The sequence below is a fragment of the Labrus bergylta genome, chromosome 3, assembly GCF_963930695.1.
Source record: "Labrus bergylta chromosome 3, fLabBer1.1, whole genome shotgun sequence".
Lineage (NCBI taxonomy): Eukaryota > Metazoa > Chordata > Actinopteri > Labriformes > Labridae > Labrus > Labrus bergylta.
In genome coordinates this window covers 3398026-3419537 of record NC_089197.1, presented here as the reverse complement: position 1 = coordinate 3419537, position 21512 = coordinate 3398026, and the positions used below count along the sequence as shown (strand labels likewise).

Genomic DNA, 21512 nt, shown 5'->3' with positions numbered 1-21512 from the left:
TCACACCTACACAGGTCACACCTACACAGGTCACACCTACACAGGTCACACCTACACAGGTCACACCTACACACTCACACCGTTAATCCAAAGGCTGCTCTGTCAAGTGTTTCAGCTAATCCATTCATACACTGCAGACGAAGCAGTGGGAGCAACTTGGGGTTAAGTGTCTTTCCCAAAGACATTCAGCTGCAGGAGCTGGGGATCAAACCCCCCTACCTACTGATTGAAAGATGACCACCACTGATCCACAGCCGCTCCCGAAAAACTGTTAACTTATCATGAATGTCATAAACATTCATCTCTGGTGTTTTATAAATGTAAAAACTGTAACTGGAAAATAATTTTAAACTGTTCAAATGACATTAAAGGAGTTGGCAAAGCTCTCATCCAGAGAGCGTGTGAATATGTGTTTGTCTCTGTGTATGATTCTGTGTGTGTGTGTTTGTCTCAACCACAAAGCCTAACGAGCGCGACCATAACCCCTGCGCTGCGCTCATATGATTGTGGGAGTTGGAACATCGCTCTGGCCGAGGGGCAAAAAGACGTCAGCTCGTGAGAGACGGAGAAGGAGACAGTGAGTGTGTGAAAAAGCTTTTGGTTTGTGTACAATTACATCACCACTTCTTGTGTCACTGAAAACCATCAGCAGGGCATGCATGACTGCCCCTAACGCACACAGACATATGATCACACACACACACACACACACACACACACACACACACACACACACACACACACACACACACACACACACACACACACACACACACACACACACACACACACACACACACACACACACACACACACACACACACACACACACACAAACTCTAAAGCTTCAGTCCTAAGCTGTTTTGTTCTTTGTTTTTGGGGCTAAAATGAGGGAAATTCCAAACTTTTGCACCTTGAAATGTCTCCTTTCCTTCTTCCTTTACACCATCCCTCCCTTCCTTCCTTCTTCCTGTAGTTCGGATGAAACCTCTCTGAAAGTGACAAGCTGTGGGGGGTGCTGCTTCCCCCCCCTCCCCCCCATTGATTCATTTTTACTGAAGAACAACACTCAGCTCGACAGGCAGCTCAGAGTAGACATCTGGATAGAAGCGACGCAGTGACGAGAAATATCAAACTGAGATTTGTGTCGCTCAAAAAAGAAAGTGAAATGAAATGCATCTGTTGAAACTTGAGCTATTTTTAGAGGCAGGCATGCTGAAGTCATTTGGACTGACTGGGACAATAATTACGCTTACAAGACGGTTGGCAGGTTCTTCCCGTCCTGTCTGACTGTATCTTCAATCCTGACCCTTTAAACCGTTTACAGTAAGACTCCCCCCCTCTCTGTTCTTCCTTCCTTTCACTGACAGTCCCCGACATTCCCAGAAAGACCATGATATATAGATTTTTATTTCCCTTCCTCCACCCTTCTTTTACCCCGACCTATATTCAGTCACTCCTCTCTTCTTGCCTCTCTCTGATGAATAAAAATGTTAACAAGCTCCAACCTCATGTGTCCCCCCCAACTAGCAGAATTCATGAACATGTTTCTGGATAATGGCAACAATCATGCAAATCATTGAAAAAAGCCTGAGAAAGTTGTGCAAGTCCACTTACACAAATAATCTCAAATTCACATATTCATCTAAAAATGCATGACATGAGCGTGACATGAACGCATCATTCACTCAAGAAGAGCTTTGAGGAGAATCAGAGGCAGCAAAGAGAGAGCAGACGACATGAACAGTGTCAGACCGACTGAGTGACATCACCCATAGGTTTCTGAAGAACCGTTTTGAAGTCAAACAAAGATAGTCGCCATATAGTAAGTTAGCATGTTAGCTCCATGGGGTCTAACGTCTAAAAGTCAACGGGGATTTTGAATGTGTTTGTGGTTAGACGCCTGAAATAAGGTCTGTGGTTAACACAAGCTGAAGAGATGTTGGTGTTTTGTTAGAGCACATAAACTACGTTAGGTAATACCTCCACTTGTGAAGTTTGAAGTTTTTACTCGTCTTTAAAAAGGCGGTTGCTAACAAGCGGCTAAATGTGACTACAGTGGTTGTCGGGGACATTAAAGGTCATCACGCCGGACACAGAGGGCGGGAACTCTCTCACTAGTCGGAGATGTCTCCTGTAGGTTTAATCTTTAGGTTAAGGTGAATATTATGTTAGTAAACTATTTATTAAACTACGTGGATTAGTTTATCGGAGATCGTCTGAAGCATAACGCTAGTGACGTCACAATCATCCCACCGTGGTGTAGTTAGCTTGTAGCATAACGTTAGCTTTTTACTTCTGTCAGCCGCATTAACGCTTCAAACATCATAAAAATGGCGTTCATCTGTGAAGATGATCCTGCTGAACAAAACGCCTACGCTTCAGAAACGTGTGTTTAACACACAGATTATTTTCTGTAATGATCCAAAATCCAATGAAAACATCCCAGAGGAGGATTCTCATTGGACCCCCATGGAGATGTTACTTCAGGGTTGGCCTACAAAAATACGTCATATGTTTTTTTTCTCTATTGAAAATGTTGCCTCTGCAAATCATACACGACATAACCACGAGGCTATATGTCACACCAAGAAAACAATTCTGTGGATTACTCTTTAAAATCATCTTAATACATCGATGAGACATGATTTGTTTGTGTTTTATATTTTATTCTCTGCAGATTTAAGGATGTGTTTGGTGGAGAAAAAAGGGTTGCAAATTCTAATGTAGATTGTATCCATCACCTTCAAACCTTTTGTATTTTAGTAGCCTATGAATGTAAAGGATATGGGGGTAATCTGGGCTTGAGCCCAATGATCTTTCTCCGCCCCTCCATTAATAATTCCTCATCATTTATTGACTCTTCTCCTTTCTGTTTTCTACACTCCTCCTTTGTTTTCCTCAGTTTCATCTGGTTCCTGACTCTGGACTTGTGGTCGCTGTCAACAGCCCCTCTGTCCTAGTTCTCAGAGTATAGCACCAGTCCACCCAGTCTGCCCAGCACTCCATTGAGAGCTGCACTCCCCGCACTCACTACAGTGGATGAGAAGCTTACTGTCTCCTCTCGCTCTTTTGTTCCCTTTGTTTCCCCCCACAGCAAGACAGAAAAACAGAGGAAATCCAGCAAGAGAGACAGAGGGAGAGAGAGAGAGCGAGAGAATGAGCGGGTGGAGGCAGGCAGAAGAGGGATGTGAGGATTAGCCCGATTTTTTTTTGTTGTATAATCGAGCCACTTCACACGTTAAAAGAGAAATGCAAGGAGCTAACAAAAGGGGCTAATTCATATGCATAATTGACTGGCTGTGAGTTTTCAAAAAGGGGATCAAACTCATTTTTTTTATCAACTTTAGGGATGGATGTATATCCCATATTATCTGTCTCCACTTCACACAGGAAGAATATGACTGTCTGTTTTCTGTCTTTTAGTCAGCTGCAGCATCACAGTAGGTCATATTCACTTTGCATACAGACTGGCTCTGAATACAGACTTGTATCTGGAGATGGTTAAATAATGTTGCACCAATAAACTACATTTTTACTTAATTTAATCTGACCTTCTGACTTTGTCTAAATGAAACAAACAGGGTTGCAAAAGAAGCTAATTTTGCTGTAAAAATAACAAAAGTATTCAGTCACACCTCCATCATCCGTTCAATCCCTACATCCATACATACATCTATTCTACATCCATACGTCCATCATCAGTCCTTCTTTACATCCATTCTACATCCAAACATACATACATCCACCATCATCCGTCTGTCAGTTCATCTATCCATCCATCCTCCATCATTCATCCCTCTGTTCAGCCATACATACATCAACATCCGTCCACCGGTCCATCCATCCATCCATATGTCCATCCTTCATCATCCATCCATCCATCCATACTTCCGTTTTACATTATCCGTCCGTCTGTCCATTCATCTATCCGTCCAACATCCATCAATCCATCCTCCATCATCCATCCATCCACCCATACGCCCATCCTCCATCGTCAGTCCATCCATCGTTCCTACATCCATTCTACATCCAAACATACATCCTCCATCATCTGTCTGTCAGTTCATCCATCCTACATCCAGCTATCCATAAGTCCATTCATCCTTTCTCTATCCATCCATACATTCATCCATCTATCCATCTATCTATCCATTCATCCATCAATCCATCCATCCATCCATCCATCCATCCATCCATCCATCCATCCATCAATCAATCCATCCATCAATCCATCCATCAATCCATCCATCTATCCAGCCATCCATCAATCAATCTATCCATTCATCCATCATCTATCTATCTATCCATCCATCTATCCATCCATCTATCTATCCATCCATCTATCCATCCATCCATCCATCTATCCATCCATCCATCCATCCATCAATCCATCCATCCATATGTCCATCCATACTTCCATCCATCCATCCATATGTCCATCCATCCATCCATATGTCCATCCATACTTCCATCCATCCATCCATCCATCCATCCATATGTCCATCCATCCATCCATCCATATGTCCATCCATACTTCCATCCATCCATCCATATGTCCATCCATCCATCCATCCATCCATCCATATGTCCATCCATACTTCCATCCATCCATCCATATGTCCATCCATACTTCCATCCATCCATCCATCCATCCATCCATCCACATGTCCATCCATCCATCCATCCACATGTCCATCCATCCATACTTCCATCCATCCATCCATATGTCCATCCATCCATCCATCCGTCCGTCCATCACTCTATCCATCCATCATCCATCCTGAGGAAGTGATTTAGTAGGATTTGAAGTACAAGCTGGTTTCTTCTGATCCTGACCACATTTTCAGAAAATTCCTCAGAAAAGTAGTTTCATTTGTTAAAAATAACTGAACCATAAAAACATAGGTCATGGATTAAAAAGCTTTCATACTGGTTATTTGTAATGGTCATGTGCTATCTTGTTGTTTCAGTTGGAGGATGTGGGCAACAGAAAGATGAGCTAAATTGAGCAGAATTTATTCAATATCTGCTCCAATGATCAATGGCTTCATACTTTCATTCCACGTGACAAAATGAAGCATCATGAAGAAGATTAGACACAACATCCTCGACCGTGCTGCTGAGTTTAACTCTTCTCCCAGCACGTCAGCTGGTACTTTGTTTCAACATGCAGATGAGGAGACGGAGTCAGCCTCGCTGCATAATTGATGAAGAGCAGCATCTAATTCCAGGCTAAATGTTGTGATGAGGGGGAAAGAGGAAACCATCTGTGTGTTGTTGTGTCTCTGTGCTGCGAGGCCACAGATCATAGACGCTCTATCAGTGAAACATCTGCCCAGCAGGATGTCTGCAAAAGCAATACACTCTGATGTCATGTAATATGTCAGACAGGGTCATTAATGTACGTACATGATCAGATGTTCAATCTCATGTTCTCGAGTATCACAGCAGGAAGAGAAGATGAGAGATGAAGAGGAGAGGATGGCACCATTCGTTTCAGACACAGAAACAAAACATCTTTGACTCTTTGGGATCAATAAAGTATCTATTTATCGATCTGAGCATCTGAAAGTGTTTGTGGTCACGTGATACACTGACTTAAAATCTGTCTTGAAACTGTAACAAAGTTGTTTTGTGACTTTATGTGTAACTTATATTGCTTTAATGCTTGCTCTGTTGAGGTTAAACATCCATCTATTTACTGTTGTGTATGAGTCATCATTTCTCTGTACATTTTTCCTGAGAGTCTAAGTGTGTTTTTAATTGTTTTTTAGTTTTTGGAATGTTTTTTCAAACTGTATTGCTTTGTACAGCACTTTGATTTAAAGCGCTTTATAAATAAATGTATTATTATTATGTAACTTATAATTAACGTTGAGGGACTTTTGTGTGCATCTTGGCGACTCTTTTGGACAAAGCAGCACATAAGTTCTCTTTACTGATCTTGATGTCCTCTGCTTTTTCTTTTTTAACTGTCAAACGTATAAAGTGTGAATCTTTGCAGGGGAAAATGTCAATAAAGACTATTTCAGCAGTTACTGTTAAAACCTTGATGGTCATGTTTGTTTTTGTCAGTCATATAGAGACATCAGGCTGGGTATACACTGAAGTAGGTTATAAATGTTGTGGTTGAATGACAATTCAAACTGTATGAGTTTAAGGAGCACAACCAAAGCTCACAAAGCGTATGGTCACACTGGAGCATTGACGATTGTCAAGTTTAATTTGTAAACTCCCACAGACAGACTTTGGGGTCAGAGATTAAAGAGCCCATATTCTGCCCTTTTTGGGGTTCGTATATTTAATCTATGTATCTACTTTTGTACGTTCACAATAGATAAAGTCATAAAAAAGTGTCTGTTTTCATGAACTGCTCCTCCTTGCTCCCTCTCCGCTCTGAGTCCGTCAGCTACACTGTGCCGGCATATATGGATTCCCAGGTGACTGGGAAGACGAGGACAGTACATTTTGTCAAATTTGGAAAGAGACTGATTGCCTGCTGGTTCCACAGCTCGACCATCCTGGCTTCCTTATTTTCTGCAGCCATCACGCAGCGTGTTGCCATGCTGCTTTCAGATGCTGTGTGCCATTTACTGCAGGTGCAATCAGGGGAGAATCTGTGAATCAGCTTGTGGATCTGCTGTCACTGTGTAAAAGTATGCAGTCGTACAACCAACATTTCTGACTTGTGATGATTGAGCGATGATCTACCTCTGTGTTCCCCCCCGTGTACCCTGCACGACAAACGATGCATGATGGAGCTGAAATTCAACCCGACTTCAAAACCAATTGCACAATGCAATGACATCAACAGCTACTTTTCTGTGGGATGGTTATGGTACGCATTACTGTAATCAGGCATAGTTAAATAAATAAAAAGGTTGCATGCACATTATGAGATCACAGATTTCTTTCCCCAGTCAGTGTGAACTCTAGAGCAGTTGTACCCAAAGTGGGGGTCGAACCCAATGGGGGGGTCACGAGACACGGACAGGGGGATCCAGGTATGCCTTCCAAAAACACACATAGATATTTAGAATGATTTAAAATGGCATATTTTTTCGTTATTGTGAAAACATATACAAACAAGTTTTTCAATTTAAAACCAAACCACGGTCGTTAAGTGAGATTTACAGTGAAATGAAGCATGTGTAAACTAATTCAGTTGTTCTTTACGCATAAAAGCACCAAGACATCACCTCTGTCTGTTTATTAAACGTTTTAATGTCCACTCAGTGCTCCAATCCGTATATAGACATTTCTTGTCTTCTGCTTCTAGCCTTTCTTACAATCATTTTTTTTTGGCAATCTGTGTTCTTTTGTATTGTTTTAATAACAGTATATATGGATGCCCAGGTGTGTAAGTTTGCCCAGATGTGCACAACATTATATACTTAAACCACCTCCAAGGACAGGGGGGGTCACCAGTCTCTAACACCGTTATTTTGGGGGTACAGGGCCAAAAAGTTTGGGAACCACAAGCTTGGTTTTGCAAAAAAGTACAAAAAACTAACTTGTGATCCTCCAGTTCTGTATTCACTTTGACCTTTGACCTCCTGTGAGGTGTGCTAGATTGATTGGTTAGTTGTTTCAGTAGTATTGATATAAAAACTAAATGAATGATTGTTGTAAACTGAATGGCATCAATTAAACGTTCCTTTTTAAAGTCAATGGTAACATTGTTTAGTTTAGACATCATAGTTTAGGGTTAGAGTTTAGGACATTGAGCCTTTTCTGGAAGCCTGAGTGGTGATAACCAAACATTTTAATGTGACCTTATCCAGCTCTATATCTGTTTCAGGACAACGCAGCCTTCCATATATCAGCTTATATATTCAGGGATGACTCATAAAGAATAGAGATTTACACACCGAACAGACAGCAAAGTGTTAAAAGACAGGACGTAGGCGGGGTCAACTACATGATCTTCCATTGGACGCTTGGTTCCCCAGCAACCATCAATCACAGAGGCTTTTAAAGGTAAAAATGTGTCATTTAGTGGCTTTTCCCCCCGTTATTAAGTGCACTTCTCCAATCGTGTGAAAGGGCTGTCGATGCACGTTGAAGGTGCGTCCATCAGGCCACTTATTGTAAGTGACAGCGACCCTCAGCACTTAAAGAAAACGCAGAGATCTGGAGGAGAGGGGCCTGACTTTAAGTCGCAAGGAAACCAAAGAAACATAACTGGGAGAAGAAATTCTAAAATGAAAATATATGCCATTATCTGAGCTTATGTGGTGATGGTATTGACTCCAGAATAAGCCAGTGTTGGGGGCAGGGAGTAGTCAGACCAGGAGCAAATTAAATCACCTGAAATTTATCAGCACTTTTTAATGCTTTTGTAAATGGGGACTACTGAAAGCACTTTTACGCCACAGGTCACACCTACACATTCACACCTTAATGGTAGAGGCTGCTGTGTAGAGTGACCAACAGAAGTAACTAATCCCATTCATACACATTCATACGTCACCGGCTAAGCAGCGAGAGCAATTCAAGGTCTTGCACAAGGACATGTTTGCTGCAGGAGGAAACCCCGACCTTCTGGTTGAGAGACAACTGACTCTACCAACTGAGCCACAGCCGCTGTATTGATTTCCTGGTTTTTGTATCAGTTCAAGTGTATCAGATGTTACATGTTGTTACGGATGGAGGTAGCCTGTGACCGCCAGTGCTTCTAACGAGCCTATCATTGAGAGCACCTGTCCTGATTGCACCCAGCCTGTGCTCATCAGCCTGGCTGCTCTATAAAAGGAGGTTCTTTCCTTAAGTTAGGTGTGTGACACTGGAGAGTCAACACCTTCTGTCTCTGTGGGAAGAGGGTTTTAACAAAGGGTTGATGAGACTCCACTTTTGTTTGAGGCCAATTTCTTCAGTTTGTCTGCTGTCTTTCAGTGGAATTAGTAGGTGGCTGTGGAGATTTATAACTCAACTCCACCTTTTAGAACCCCAAAGGCCTTATTTTTGTTGTTTTATGAAGGAAATTTTCTTTTTGTTAGTGGCCCTGTCCTTCAGATCACGCAACCTGCAGAAATGTAAAAATGTGATGAAAAAGCCACAGAGTTAATTATGTCAACTGGCTCTGTGGTTTACTTTACGGGACATTGAAGCATCTTTCATCTATTTCTTTTGGTTTTATAGCTCGTAACTGATTTGGTCAGATAAAACCACTTTAATAACCAGTGTGGCCATCTGCTGTGTAGAGTAGAAAATGTCCAATATCGTAACTTTGTAAGAACACAGAGCGGTACTGTAAACCTTAAATAGAGCTGAATGGAGAGCCTATTGGGCGGCTGTGGCTTAGTGGTAGAGTCGGTCATCTCTCAACTGGAAGCCTTTAACCCTGAATTACTCTCGCTGCTTTGTCAGTGTTGTGTAAATGTTTATGAATGGATTAGTTACTTCTTACGGTCTCTTTACTCAGCAGCCTATACCGTCAGTGTGTGAATGTGTAGGTCTGACCTGCGGTGTGAAAGAGCTTTGAGTAGTAGAAGACTTAAAAAAGCGATCTACAAGCTCAAGTCCATTTACCGTTAACATTCATCATATGGATATAAGAACAGCCCCCAATACGACTAAAGTTCCTTTTATTCCTTTTACAATTTTTGTATTGTCTCAAGCTGGGCGTACTTTCCGTGCCGTTTGAATTCAACCCTGCTTTTATTTTGAAAAACAGTAAGGACTTTCCAGTAGATCAAAGGTTACAACCTTAACTTAACCACTGGAGAAAAGGAACTCATTACAGATCAAACATGTAAAAAGGAACGGCAACTAAAGTAAATGTTGATGTCATGAGGTGGAGACTACTTTGGAAGGTATAGGGGGTTCGATCCCCAGCTCCTCCAGCCACATGTCGGTGTGTCTTTGGGCAAGACCCCAAATTGGTCCCGCTTCTGCGTCAGCGGCATGTGCATGCGTATGAATGGATTTGTTAATACCAATGGCCATTCACACACTGATGGCATCCTCTGCTATCACTGTGTGAATGTGGTGTGAAGGAGTAGGTGTGACCTGAGGCGTAAAAAGTGCTCGGAGAAGAACCATTTTGTGGCTTCCCTCCCTTGACAAATTCTATTTCTTTGTTCGACATCAGCTTTTCTCACTCAGTTTGCTTACTGCCCGATACATGGGCCTGCTTATGAATAATGCTATGACTCTGGTACAGTCTGTTTAGATTAGTTAATATGACCGTGATCAGTGAACGTACTCGAGGGCACCTTTACGTTGTGTCCTTGGCCACTGTGTAAAGCATTTAAAGATGTACTAAATTAAAGATATTGAACTATATGACAGGACGCTCTGCAGGGCTGCTGTAAGCTCTACAGTATGAGAAGAGGGGGGCGCAGTTTCTTATTGGCTTTTTGTAATTATTCCTCTCAGATTTTCTCTACAGCTGAACCATTCAGCGTTCTGCAGTCCATCATGAAAGAAGACACAAGAACTGATTGTTATGAAATAAGGAACCACTTTTTGAAGGTCTCTGTATCTGAATCCAAAGCATTTTTACTCGGTCTTGTCTCGGCCTCTGACTGGATGGAATCTGGATTTTAAATCAAGCCAGTCAAGACCACCACTGATCGGCTATTTTTCCATGTCATTACTGTTTTTAGAATGAAAAGAGACTGTTCTTTCTAAAAGAACAAATAACTTTTTATCCCCCGGTTACGACCCAACCTTCCCAGTGTTTGGGTCTAAGCGAGCAACACGCCTGCTGCACACAAGTTGATGATTTTTTTATTGATATTTATGGTCTTGGTCATGTCTCAGTCTCACCCCTGCCTTGGTCTTGATTCGGTCTTGATCCCTAAAAGTCTTTGTCTTGTCTCGGTCTCGGAGCCCTCTGGTCTCGGGGCTGTCTTGGTCTCGGTTAGTGTGGTCTTGACTACAGCACTAGTTCAATCCAAACATATCTTTGTGAAATCAAAGAGTGATGTAGAGCATAAGAGATTTTTCCTGCTTAATCAGAGAACTCTTTTTGAGATGAACAACAGAATATTGATTTGCCACGTTCATTGTTATTCTGTGTCTCTGGCCTGTTCATAATGATCAGTGTGTTTTTACAGTGAACAGCTGAGTGTGATGAGAAGGCTTTGACAGCTCTGACAAAGGCTTCAGTGAGAGAGAGAGAGGCTGTCTTGGCTCGCTCCCAGCAGCCTCCACGCCTCCCACGATTGGTCCTCCCCATTCATCCGCACCGGCCCTAACGAGCCCCGGGGCTCTAACGACCTCAGAGATTTTAACGAGCTCTAACGAGGGAGAGCTCCTTTAAGCGTCCCACCACTCAGCTGGCACGTTGGCACCTTTTACCCATAAAGTGAACAGGATATATGCACATGGTTGTTTTTGGAAAGGAAGAAGTTTCAAGGGCAGAATCCTCTGAATCCTTCGAAAACAAAACCATGCATGTCAATGAGGGTAATTGCCCTTAAGCTCTAAGACACAGACTCTGGCCCGAGCTCCCTTTTTTATCTATGACTTTAAAAAACAGCTGCTCTCCAAACTAGATTGCTTCTTCACCTTGCCGTGCTTCTCTTTATTGCTGCTTTCACCTTCAAAATGAATTCACTGAAGAAATTCCTACAAAACAAGAAAAGTCAACCAAATCCTTTTCATTTCATTTAAATGTATCAGAGCTAACAGTCTCACTCTCACTATTTCTGTATGAGAAAGCTAGCTTGTAACTCCTTAGCATGCCAGCCACAGTACTTTCAAACTTACCCTGCACAAAACAACCCGCCATCAAGTTTTGACCGACACTTATTTCTCGTGGACGTGCAAAAGCCCAAAATGGAGCATCTACATCAACATTTTCTGACTTACACACAGTACATGTTAACTTCAAACCATGTTGGGGTCTAATGAGGCTACGACTTCCTCCTTCTCTTTTCTTCAGCTTTCCGGGGGGTTGGAAGTTGACTAATGCCAAGAACACTGTCGCTCCGTCGTACAAGGGTTACAAGGTCCGATTACGTCCAGTTAAGCTGCTCAGGACAGGTCGGATGAATTTCTGGCATGTTTGAAGTTTTGATGTTTTGCCAAGACTTATTGCACCAGCGCAAACTGGCAGACAGCGTCTGAAAGCACCATGGCAACAGCAGGCATGACTGTTGAATGTGTCTTACCCTTCCTATCATGAAAGATACAAACAAGAGAGAAATGTTGGCTGGAAAAGGCTGCAGACCTCAAGCTGCCAAAGAAAGCATTAGCTGTTTTCTGTAAGAGAACCATGGCCTTACACTTGGAGGTTCTGACTCTCATCTTGACCACTTTGCCTCTGGCTGAAATCCACCAAAGGGCCTCCTGGAGGTCACGGTTTGTTGACAGCAAGAGAACGGTATCATCTGCAAAGAGGCTAATACGTAATAAAAACATTCTGCAATCCTTTAACTGCACATTCACAACAAAAGTGAATGAGTCGTAGTTGCACAATCAGCTGTTGTGTGTTGTCAACTTACAGTATGTCTATACTACTTGAGGAAAGTCCTTTTTCAAAGAATATACAAGGAGAGCCAAGATGGCTTCTTTCCATTTTGCTGCCTTAGTGTTGAGCATGTTGGATGTTCATCGTGGTCAAGGCTTTCCTCTGTTTAAAACAACAGTGCTGTGATTGGTTGTCCCCTGAACCACACAGACACAATCACACCGCTGACTGAACTAATGAACCGCTTTAACAGAGCATCTTTAGTCCTGCAGTCAGAGAACATAATCGTCTCAGGCCTTTAAAGGGCCGGACAACAAAGGGCCGTCTCTGTTCGGACTGACCGGTTTACTTCCAGGTCTCTTGGTTTGTTGATGTTGTCATTTTTCCAGTTTAGTGCATTAATGAGGAGGCAGATAAACTACAGACCCTGTTTCTACTAAAGTCCACTCATTTTCTTCTCCAGAACTGAACTGTTTTTTTTCCCTAAGTCGTAAAATAAACATTGAATTTTGAAATACTTGATTGCTTCTATAGAGTCGGAGATGCTACGTCATGGAAGTCTATGGTCAAGACCAATGCGTTAGCTTGCTAATTAGCTTACTCTATAGAGCCTTTCTCCCAGAATGCCATTCAACATGTGGTCATTTTTCTTTCTCATTCAACTTAACTAAAAAGCTGAAAGTCCTTAGAAAACAATGCAAATTCCCCACTCCCTTGCCCAGTTGGACAAAACTGTATTCTGTATTCACGCCTGCTCGGTTGGTAGAGCAGACACTTCTTATACAAAGGTTATGGTTCTCGATGCATCAGCCCCCCGGTTCATCTCCCCACCTCGTCCCTTTGATGCACGTCTACCTCCTCTCTCTTCAGCTGTCCTTTCAGTTAATGCAAAAACGGCTCTTTTAAAAAGGGATTTAATTTTTTTTGATACAGACAAGGCTCTTATCTTTGAAGAATTGCCAACATTGATTGCGTTTACGTAGACCTGAGTATTCTGGTTTTGTCTTTGTGCATGTAAACATCATATCCCAATACCAGAAACCAGACAGCTACCCCAGGAACTGTTGCCTGAAAAACAGGATAATGTGGCATGTAAAGGCCATACCCCGGTTTCTGATATGTGCCATGTTTGTTTTGCTGATAATTTGCTTGGCTGAGGCGGGACCTGCGCAGGTAGTCTACAGTTGACAGGGGTAAGTCATGTATGTGCCTCCAGGTAGAGAATCTGGATAAGAGCTAATCAGGTTTCTGGAATCGGGATAAAATGTTTACATGCACAAACACAAAAACTGGCTTCTAAAAACCTCGATCAAAATGGGATACTGAAGTCCATGTAAACGCAGAGTTTCAGCATGCATGAGTCTTTCCACAGAGCAGTCCTCTACATGAAAACACTGCTACAGAGCCATGCTGAAACATTCAATGACATGGAGAAACTGTTGGTACGTGTGTGTGTGTGTGTGTGTGTGTGTGTGTGTGTGCTTCATGTTATATGGAAGGCCACACATAACAGGCTGTGAACACGGTCATGGCCAGAGAAAATGAACACAGCACATGTGGCTGGCCAACACAACCTGCAGTCTCTTCTCTGGACCATTGAGGAGGATGATTCAAAGTAAAACAAGTCCACAAATATGACCCCGTGAACGTCGACACCGTCCAAATTTGTAATCCTGTATTATTATTTTTTTTACTTATTACAGAAACTCTCACCAAAACCGAACTCCCAATAGTAAGCTCAGATAGGCTGCTGTATTGGTTTGACTTTTGGTCCATCTCTAGGATAAGTTGCTAATAACTTGTATATTTCTTCTTCGAAAGACTAAAGCCTTTTACATTGTGTTCCTACCGTGTGTGGAGAGCACTGATGTGACCAAAACAGCACATAACACACAGAGGTCAGACCCTCAGAACAGGAAATCACAGCAAGGAACGCTGTGGTTGAAGTTGTGAAGATGGTGTAAAGAGGCCATCCAGTCATCTTGGTGCCCTAGGCAAGATTAAGATCCCCCCCCCCCCCCCCCCCCCTCCTTCTCAGGACCATCACCACAATATATGAACAACAGCCATTGGAATCACCATCAACAGTTTAAATATAAACAAACAAAAATATAGAATAAAAACAGGAAATATATTAGAACATCCCTGCAAATGTGTTATTATTTCGTTCTTTATTTCTTTATGTTCATTTCTTATTTTAAAAAAGTAACATGAAGGAAAATGGGCGCCGACTGGCCCTCAAGTTATTAGTTAAAAAAATATATTTTTCCGGGGTGGAGGGTGAGGGGGGGGACGGGGGGCTTCGGCTGCACCCCTCCAGCATGTGCCAAGAGCCGGACCTGGGTGTAAACACGAGCTGTATCTGTTACAGCATGGCCCTGAGGTGAGTAAAAATGTATCTGCTGCGGGTGTTTCTCTTCCTTCTTAAGTCAGCTCGCTTCCTATTGGCTATCGTTTTGGTCTGCGTGACAATCCGCACAGTGTGCGCTCGGCTGTCCAGTAGAATATTGGACTGTAAATATTAACCATGAAGAGTATCTATGTTTGAAATCAGTGCGACCCTGGCGTTCTTCCAACCTGGAAATTCTGGCAAATTACCCTTTTAGAAGCATCGACGAATCAGGATGTCAGACGGGGAAATAATCCCTTCATATAATTCATCAGGAAACTATCAGAGTTTCAAGTTGACCGGACCATAATGACAGTATTCTAGTTTTCTTTTACTGAATCATTCTTGTCTTTCTCTTTGCTGATCTTTAAAAGATAGAAATTCCCTAAACCAGATTGTTAAATGGTCGGCTGATTGGTGAGTCTCAGCTCTTCCCGACGTTCCTGAACACCAGACAGTTACCTTGACAGCACCTCGATTTTTAACTTTGATAGTGTTCTTTATAGCAGCTGGCATGCATGTTTATTTATTTATCTTTGTGAGATCATCTAAACAGAATAATCAAGAATTAGAATAAATAAACTCTCTGTGTTTTCAAAAGAAGCAGAGAGTCGTGTTCTTCTTCTTTAACCATTTTCCTGCTGCTGTCAACTAAATATAACTCAGTAAGCAGCGGTCCATGCAGCCAGCTGACCGTGAACATGACCTCTGCGTCTCTTCATATTACCCCTGTGTGACCTGTGAGTGTGCGTGTTTGTGTGTTTGTGTGTAATTCACTAGAAAGTAGCGAGACATAGCCTCCAGCCGCATACACTGGCAGACAACTCCATAATGCCTGCGCACACACAAACACACACTTTATTGTATGAGCATATGAGAGCCTTTTCAAGTGGGCAGAAATAATCACGGCAGCCATCTTTGACTCATGTCTTTATGTTGTTGTTGTTTTTATCATGAGCGTCTTTGCAACTCCCTCTGCTGTAAACTATCTATTTACAGTTATCAGGTCCGTGCAATAGGATACAAAAGAAAGAATTCTGTCAGAGGATCTGCTGAGAAGAGGAAGGGAGGAGCAGGAGGAGGAAGATGACGGGGAAAGAGGAAGAAAAAGTGCTTTCTTAACAGCATGGATTCTTTCTGCTGACATGGACAAGACAGCAGAAATGAGCTTACAGAAACACAAATCGAATGAGGGCTAGGATGTTAGAAGGGTTAGCACTTATAATCGCTTCTTTGCTCACAACCATGAAAATCTCCAGGGTGTATAGTACAGTGTCCCTTCTTCTTGAGACCTTCAGGGTTCAGAGAGGTGAAAGAGAAGTCCGATCGTATGTCCAGAGTCTCTGCGATTAACACTCCAACTTCTATCTATTATTCTCACTCTCACCGTTAACTACGTCAGTATGGTACGTCTACTGATTAGCTCAAAAACCTCATTATTTATCTCACACTGACGTTAAATCCCTCATTTCAGCCTCTGCCTGAAACGCTTCATTTCAGCTGCTGTCTCTTTAAGGCAGTAAATAATTTGTGGAAGTGGATACGACCTTCATAATTTGAAGCAATGTCTCTTTTGATCAAAGAACGTCAATCGAAGAATTGGGGTAGCTGGTTGTCATGTAAAGATTTTGTGAAATATCAATGGAGGATTTGAATGGAGGAAATTTAATTCTGCAACCAAAGCTGCCAAAAAAAAAGGTTGGTGGTCACTGTTGATCTCTATAGAGGGGCTCAGATTGGACCAACATCTCGACCTGTCTAATTTACTATAGACATGTACCTCATGCAACCCCACTTCAAAAATACTGAACTATCCCTTTAACCTTAGCGCCTCATGACTTTTCCTTCACAGCCTTTGAGTGCTCATAGCGCCATGAGGACTGAGTTGTGTATTTGTAATGACTCCTCTGCGCTAAATGTCTTTCATCCACTTAATAACCAAAGCTGACAAAAACCAGCAGAGAAAAAACTATTAATCCATTTGTTTCTTCTGACAAATAGCGTCGTCTTTGCGAGCGATTAACATCGATTGAAGCCACATTGTTTCCTGTTTAGTCAGAGAGCGTTTTAAAGCTGATGACTCAACGCGTCTCATCCACTCGCTGACACTCGTTCACCAACCTCCTCTGGGACTCAGGAATTCATCCATCCAGACTGGGGCAGGCAGTGGTGTTTTTTTTTTAGGCCCAGGTTGTAGTGACCCACATATATGAGAGTGAGCAGGAGAACATAAACACGAGGACCATTAGAAAGCACATGAATAATAGATGAAAACAGAGAGGGAGCTGCCTTTCAAGTGGCTTTCCTTGGAAACTGATTTACCAAATTTGATTCTGCTCAGCGTGTGAGTGTGTTTTTGTTTGAGCAGCAGAGACTGAAGAATAAAAATGTTTATAATAAAATGTGATCTCAGCTTTAGGGACGTTGTGACCATGCTGCTCTTAAGCCCAGCGAGCAAATTATGAAGTGAATGTGTCAAATTGTGCCTATAAAACTCTGCCGCTGCTCAGAATCGACCTCTACTGTGGACATTTCTCAGATGTATGAATTGTATGTGAAGTCAAAGACGACTCTGTCCTATCAGAGCTGCGGTGTTATCTCTCATTTTCACATCCTGTACTCTGTGAGCGGCCTTACAGATGCTGTGTCATAGGTGATGATGTTGCTATGCAACCAGCCTGAGTGTTTTTTTCAGGGATGGACATTTTGACTGAAGTCTGTTATCCTGTCAAAATGGTTGTTTTGAAAGAGTTCAGTCTTTACTGCGTATGACGGCCGTGACGCAGACGACAAGGACAACAACCAACGATCCGTTATTATAAATATGAACAGAGACGAGACGAAAACAAATCAGATCGAGCCAAAACACAGAGCTGGTAGACTCTACAAACAGGCAAACATTCTTCTTTTCTTTCTTTTTTTCTATTTGTGTTTTTATCCGACTCTTTTCTCTCGCTGTCGTTTTAAGATTTTTTGTTGTTCATCTTGTTGGATTATGTCTTTTCATGTAATTTTTGTTTATTTTTATCAACTTATTGAACGGATATAAAAAAAAAAACTTGAAATGAACTCCAAAGAAACGGCTTTTTAGAATGACAAATCTGAAATCACTGCAAGAACTTGTTCAAAAAAGCATAAAGGAGGACACCAAACTAAATCATGTTATCAAAATCACTTAAACTGCCTGGATACATGATCTGCATACAGCTCTATGAGGCACTGTTGTAGTACTGGAAATGGGTCTTGGTCTCAAAACCACTTTTTGAAGGTCTCGGATTTGTCCTAAACAGCCTAAACGTTCCCTGTGTTCTGGTCTGAGTGAGTGACACGCCCCCTGCACACAAGATGATGATTTCTCTTTGATATTTATGGTCTTAGTCTTGTCTCGGTCTTGGGCTCGTCCTGCTTTGGTCTTGGTCTTGACTCGGTCTCAGAGCATGGTCTCAGGGTATGTCTTGGTCTCAGTTAGTGTGGTCTTGACTTCAACCTAACAAACAGCTTTTAACTTTCCATGTGTAGAGACAGTTATTGCAATGTAGACGACAATTCTGACACCAACATTAAAATCCAAACCTAAAAAACCTCATTAAGACATTTTAAAGATCAGAGAGTTTGGAAGACGTCATAGCGTCCCTCGCTGTGCACATAGCAACCGTCTACCTGCTGCCTCTGAGCTGACGTTGACAAAATGATCACCAGGCGACTTGCACGGTTACAAGAAAGGAGATGTGGAGCAGAGAGGGAGAGAATAAGAAAGAGGCCGTTGCTACAGACGCAGTGAAACGCTGTAAAAGAAGTGACATGTTCACTTCTATAAACTGTGTTTTGATGTGAGTCAAAATGTTGCACAGTGACACGTTACTTGTTCAAGACAGATTGGTATATGGAGACATCTTAGTGACTGTTTTGAATGAATGTGAAATGCAGAACTATGGGACAAAGTTGGTGGATCATGTGGACCAGTCCGCCCCTGATGGAAGCTGTGGCACCCAGTGTTTTCAGAACAGAGATACTAATTAGAACATTAGAGATGTATATTAATATCAAACCATTTAAACTTGACTTCTGCATTTAAACCATCACTTGTGAAATGTGACAAAACTGGATTCAAATAAAGTATCTGAAAAGAATCAACATATTTATTTGTATCATGTAAATACTGTTTGATTAATGCCTCTTGTCTTGGATCATAATTGATTTGGCATCTCCCACATGTCTTTAAACAACAAGCCAAAACTCTCAACTTAAGCTTCAAGCACTGATGATGACCTCTACAACTTACACACAGATTGAATTAATATTTTTAACAGTTTGGGAGAGAAAAGCTTCAACGAATTGCCGGCATGGATTTATGGACAAAAACACAGAGATACTAATGTTGCCCATGTAAGTAAGCTGATCTAAAATGCACAAATTACAGTGTTTAGAACAGGATGGATAAAAAACAGACGGGAGATGAGGACAGAGAGGCTGCAGAGCTTCATGGGCGTCTGACAGGCAGACATATTGACAGAATGCATCATGGACGGTTTGATGGATGCTTTCATCCAGAGCACCTCACCAGCAGCAGACTGAGTACAGCAAGTTTAGCATGGGTGGGTATGTAAGAGCACAAAATCCTGGTAGTATATCTAATGTTTGAGCTATCGAGCTGCAGACCCACTGACAGACAGACATGCAGACGGACAGACAGGCAGGCAGGGAGACAGGGAGACTGGGCGTCTGACGGCTGCTCCGCTTCTCACGCCTTCATGTTTTGCTCCCTGATGAGCCTGACAGAAAATCAATGACGCTGCACTCTCACAGTAACCAAGAAGAAAAGGACGATACAGCGAGGATACATATGCAACAGTCACGTCTGCATGTCCTCTCGTGCAGCTCTGGTGACTAAATATGACGATGATGGTGAAGCTTCTCAAAGCATTCATCCAGCCCGGCTCCATATGTGGCCCATGTAACGGAATGTGCCAAAGCTGTGGTGCACGGGTCCATCACTGGACACAATTTGATTTGATGTGAGAGGCCTGTCTATCAAACCCATCGGGGATGAATGTAGGCTCAATTTTGGGTTTCCCGGGAGCCCCGGCGTATAGGCCACCCAAAACCCGAGACTCAATCCAAAGTGCGCATCTTTGCTGAATTCACCAGACGCATCGCTAAACCTGTGAGGACTGGCTGTTTTGTGTTTTCCCTTCTGAGGCAGGGAAAGGGGAGGTGAGCATTATCCCCAGCATGTCCGATAACGGATGCAAAGACGTTTACATGCGCAGCCACTATTCAAGGGGGGGTGGGTGGGGGGTTCGCTTCGGGAACCCATTGGGCCGCCTCAGTCAGTAAAACCGAGTCATCATCATCACTGCATTTCATGGTAAATCCAACCAGATTTAATCAATCAGTTTATTAGGTCCACAATCAAAGAAGTATTTCTCACAGAGGCAGCAGCTGCATCATAATAAGGCTGTTTGGTTATTCTCAGAGAGGAAGCACATGTGCAGAATCACGATCACGGACCCAGTGAAACGTTAAAAAAAAACAGGCTTTTATTTACCTTCATGTCGTTGACAATCGCCTGGAATAGACCCCCGAGGGCCCCGCATTCCTTCTCCACGGTCTCCATGTTTGCCAAATCCACCATTCACCGGAATTTACAAAGCGCGCAGCAACTGCGCGCTACCAACACCCAGCAGGGAAAATGCAAATAAAAATGTATTTCCACAAAATCACGACCTGGGGGGTCTCCGGTTTCTCCTCTGAACCGGGAGAGCGAGTAAACAGAGGGAGGGGATGCAGCGAGACCAAGGAGGAGAAGGAGGGGTGAAAACAGGAGAGATGCCGATAGAAACGGCTCGCGCTGCGGTCTCTTCCTAACGAATGGAAGATGCGTTGAAAAAGAGGAAAGATGGTCTATCTCTCTCTCTCTGTCTCTGTCTCTGTCTCTCTCTCTCTCTCTCTCTCTCTCTCTCTCCGCGGCGCCGGGTCAGTCAGGCGGTGAGACGTTCAGACGGTACCGGGGACACCGCTCATCTTGGCGCAGCCAGAGCTACGCGGACTCGTTGGGGACGCATGTGAAGGCTAGATGAGAACCGGAGCAGTGGATCACTGTGTGCGTGTTTGTGTGTATGCTGTCTTGTCCGTGCGTACGTGCATGCATGTGCGCGGAGGTAACGGCAGGCTGTGATTGGTGCAGAGGCGGTGGGCTCAGCGGTGCGGGGAGAGCAAGCCAGTAATACGATCCATGCAACTGCAAGGGAGTCAAAAAAAAAGGAGGCAGGACAAGTCTGCACGGCCTGTCACATGGCCACGCGCACGCCCAGAGACACACACACACACACGCATACAGTGTGGACCACCAGAGAAAGAATGAGCAGGGGGCAGGGGGTAAATGTCAAATACATTCAGCTACCAGCAGAGTGTGTGTATGTGAGAGAGTGGGAATGTGTCCTGGTGACCCTGAATAAGCACCTCTCTTCTTTAAATATCACCGTCATGACCCCTCAGTGAACTATGAGGACTGTGATTTAACCTTCTATGAACATGTCATGGTATTGATTTCCTATAACGCTTCTATTTACCCCTTCTTCTGTATGGAACATGAGTTCAATCACTTTTACCTGCTGCACAGTCAGGCAGGTGCAGAGAGAGTCTCTGTTGTCAATGAGAACGTCACAATGGGTTGGCAGTAAACATGGTGTGAAAGTG

General features: G+C 42.9%; 1 protein-coding gene across 3 annotated transcripts in view; it reads right to left on the bottom strand.

The window, feature by feature from the left end:
- Nucleotides 1–21014, bottom strand: part of mtss1lb (MTSS I-BAR domain containing 2b) — an 86125-nt gene extending 65111 nt beyond the window's left edge. The window contains exon 1 of one of the 3 annotated variants that reach the window (XM_065952495.1): nt 20362–21014. In XM_065952495.1, the coding sequence (XP_065808567.1) occupies nt 20362–20448 (87 nt within the window). In that variant the 5' untranslated portion in view covers nt 20449–21014. The remainder of the gene's footprint in view (nt 1–20361) is intronic. The other 2 variants (XM_065952494.1, XM_065952496.1) reach the window with 2 other exon arrangements.
- Nucleotides 21015–21512: the final 498 nt, after the last annotated feature.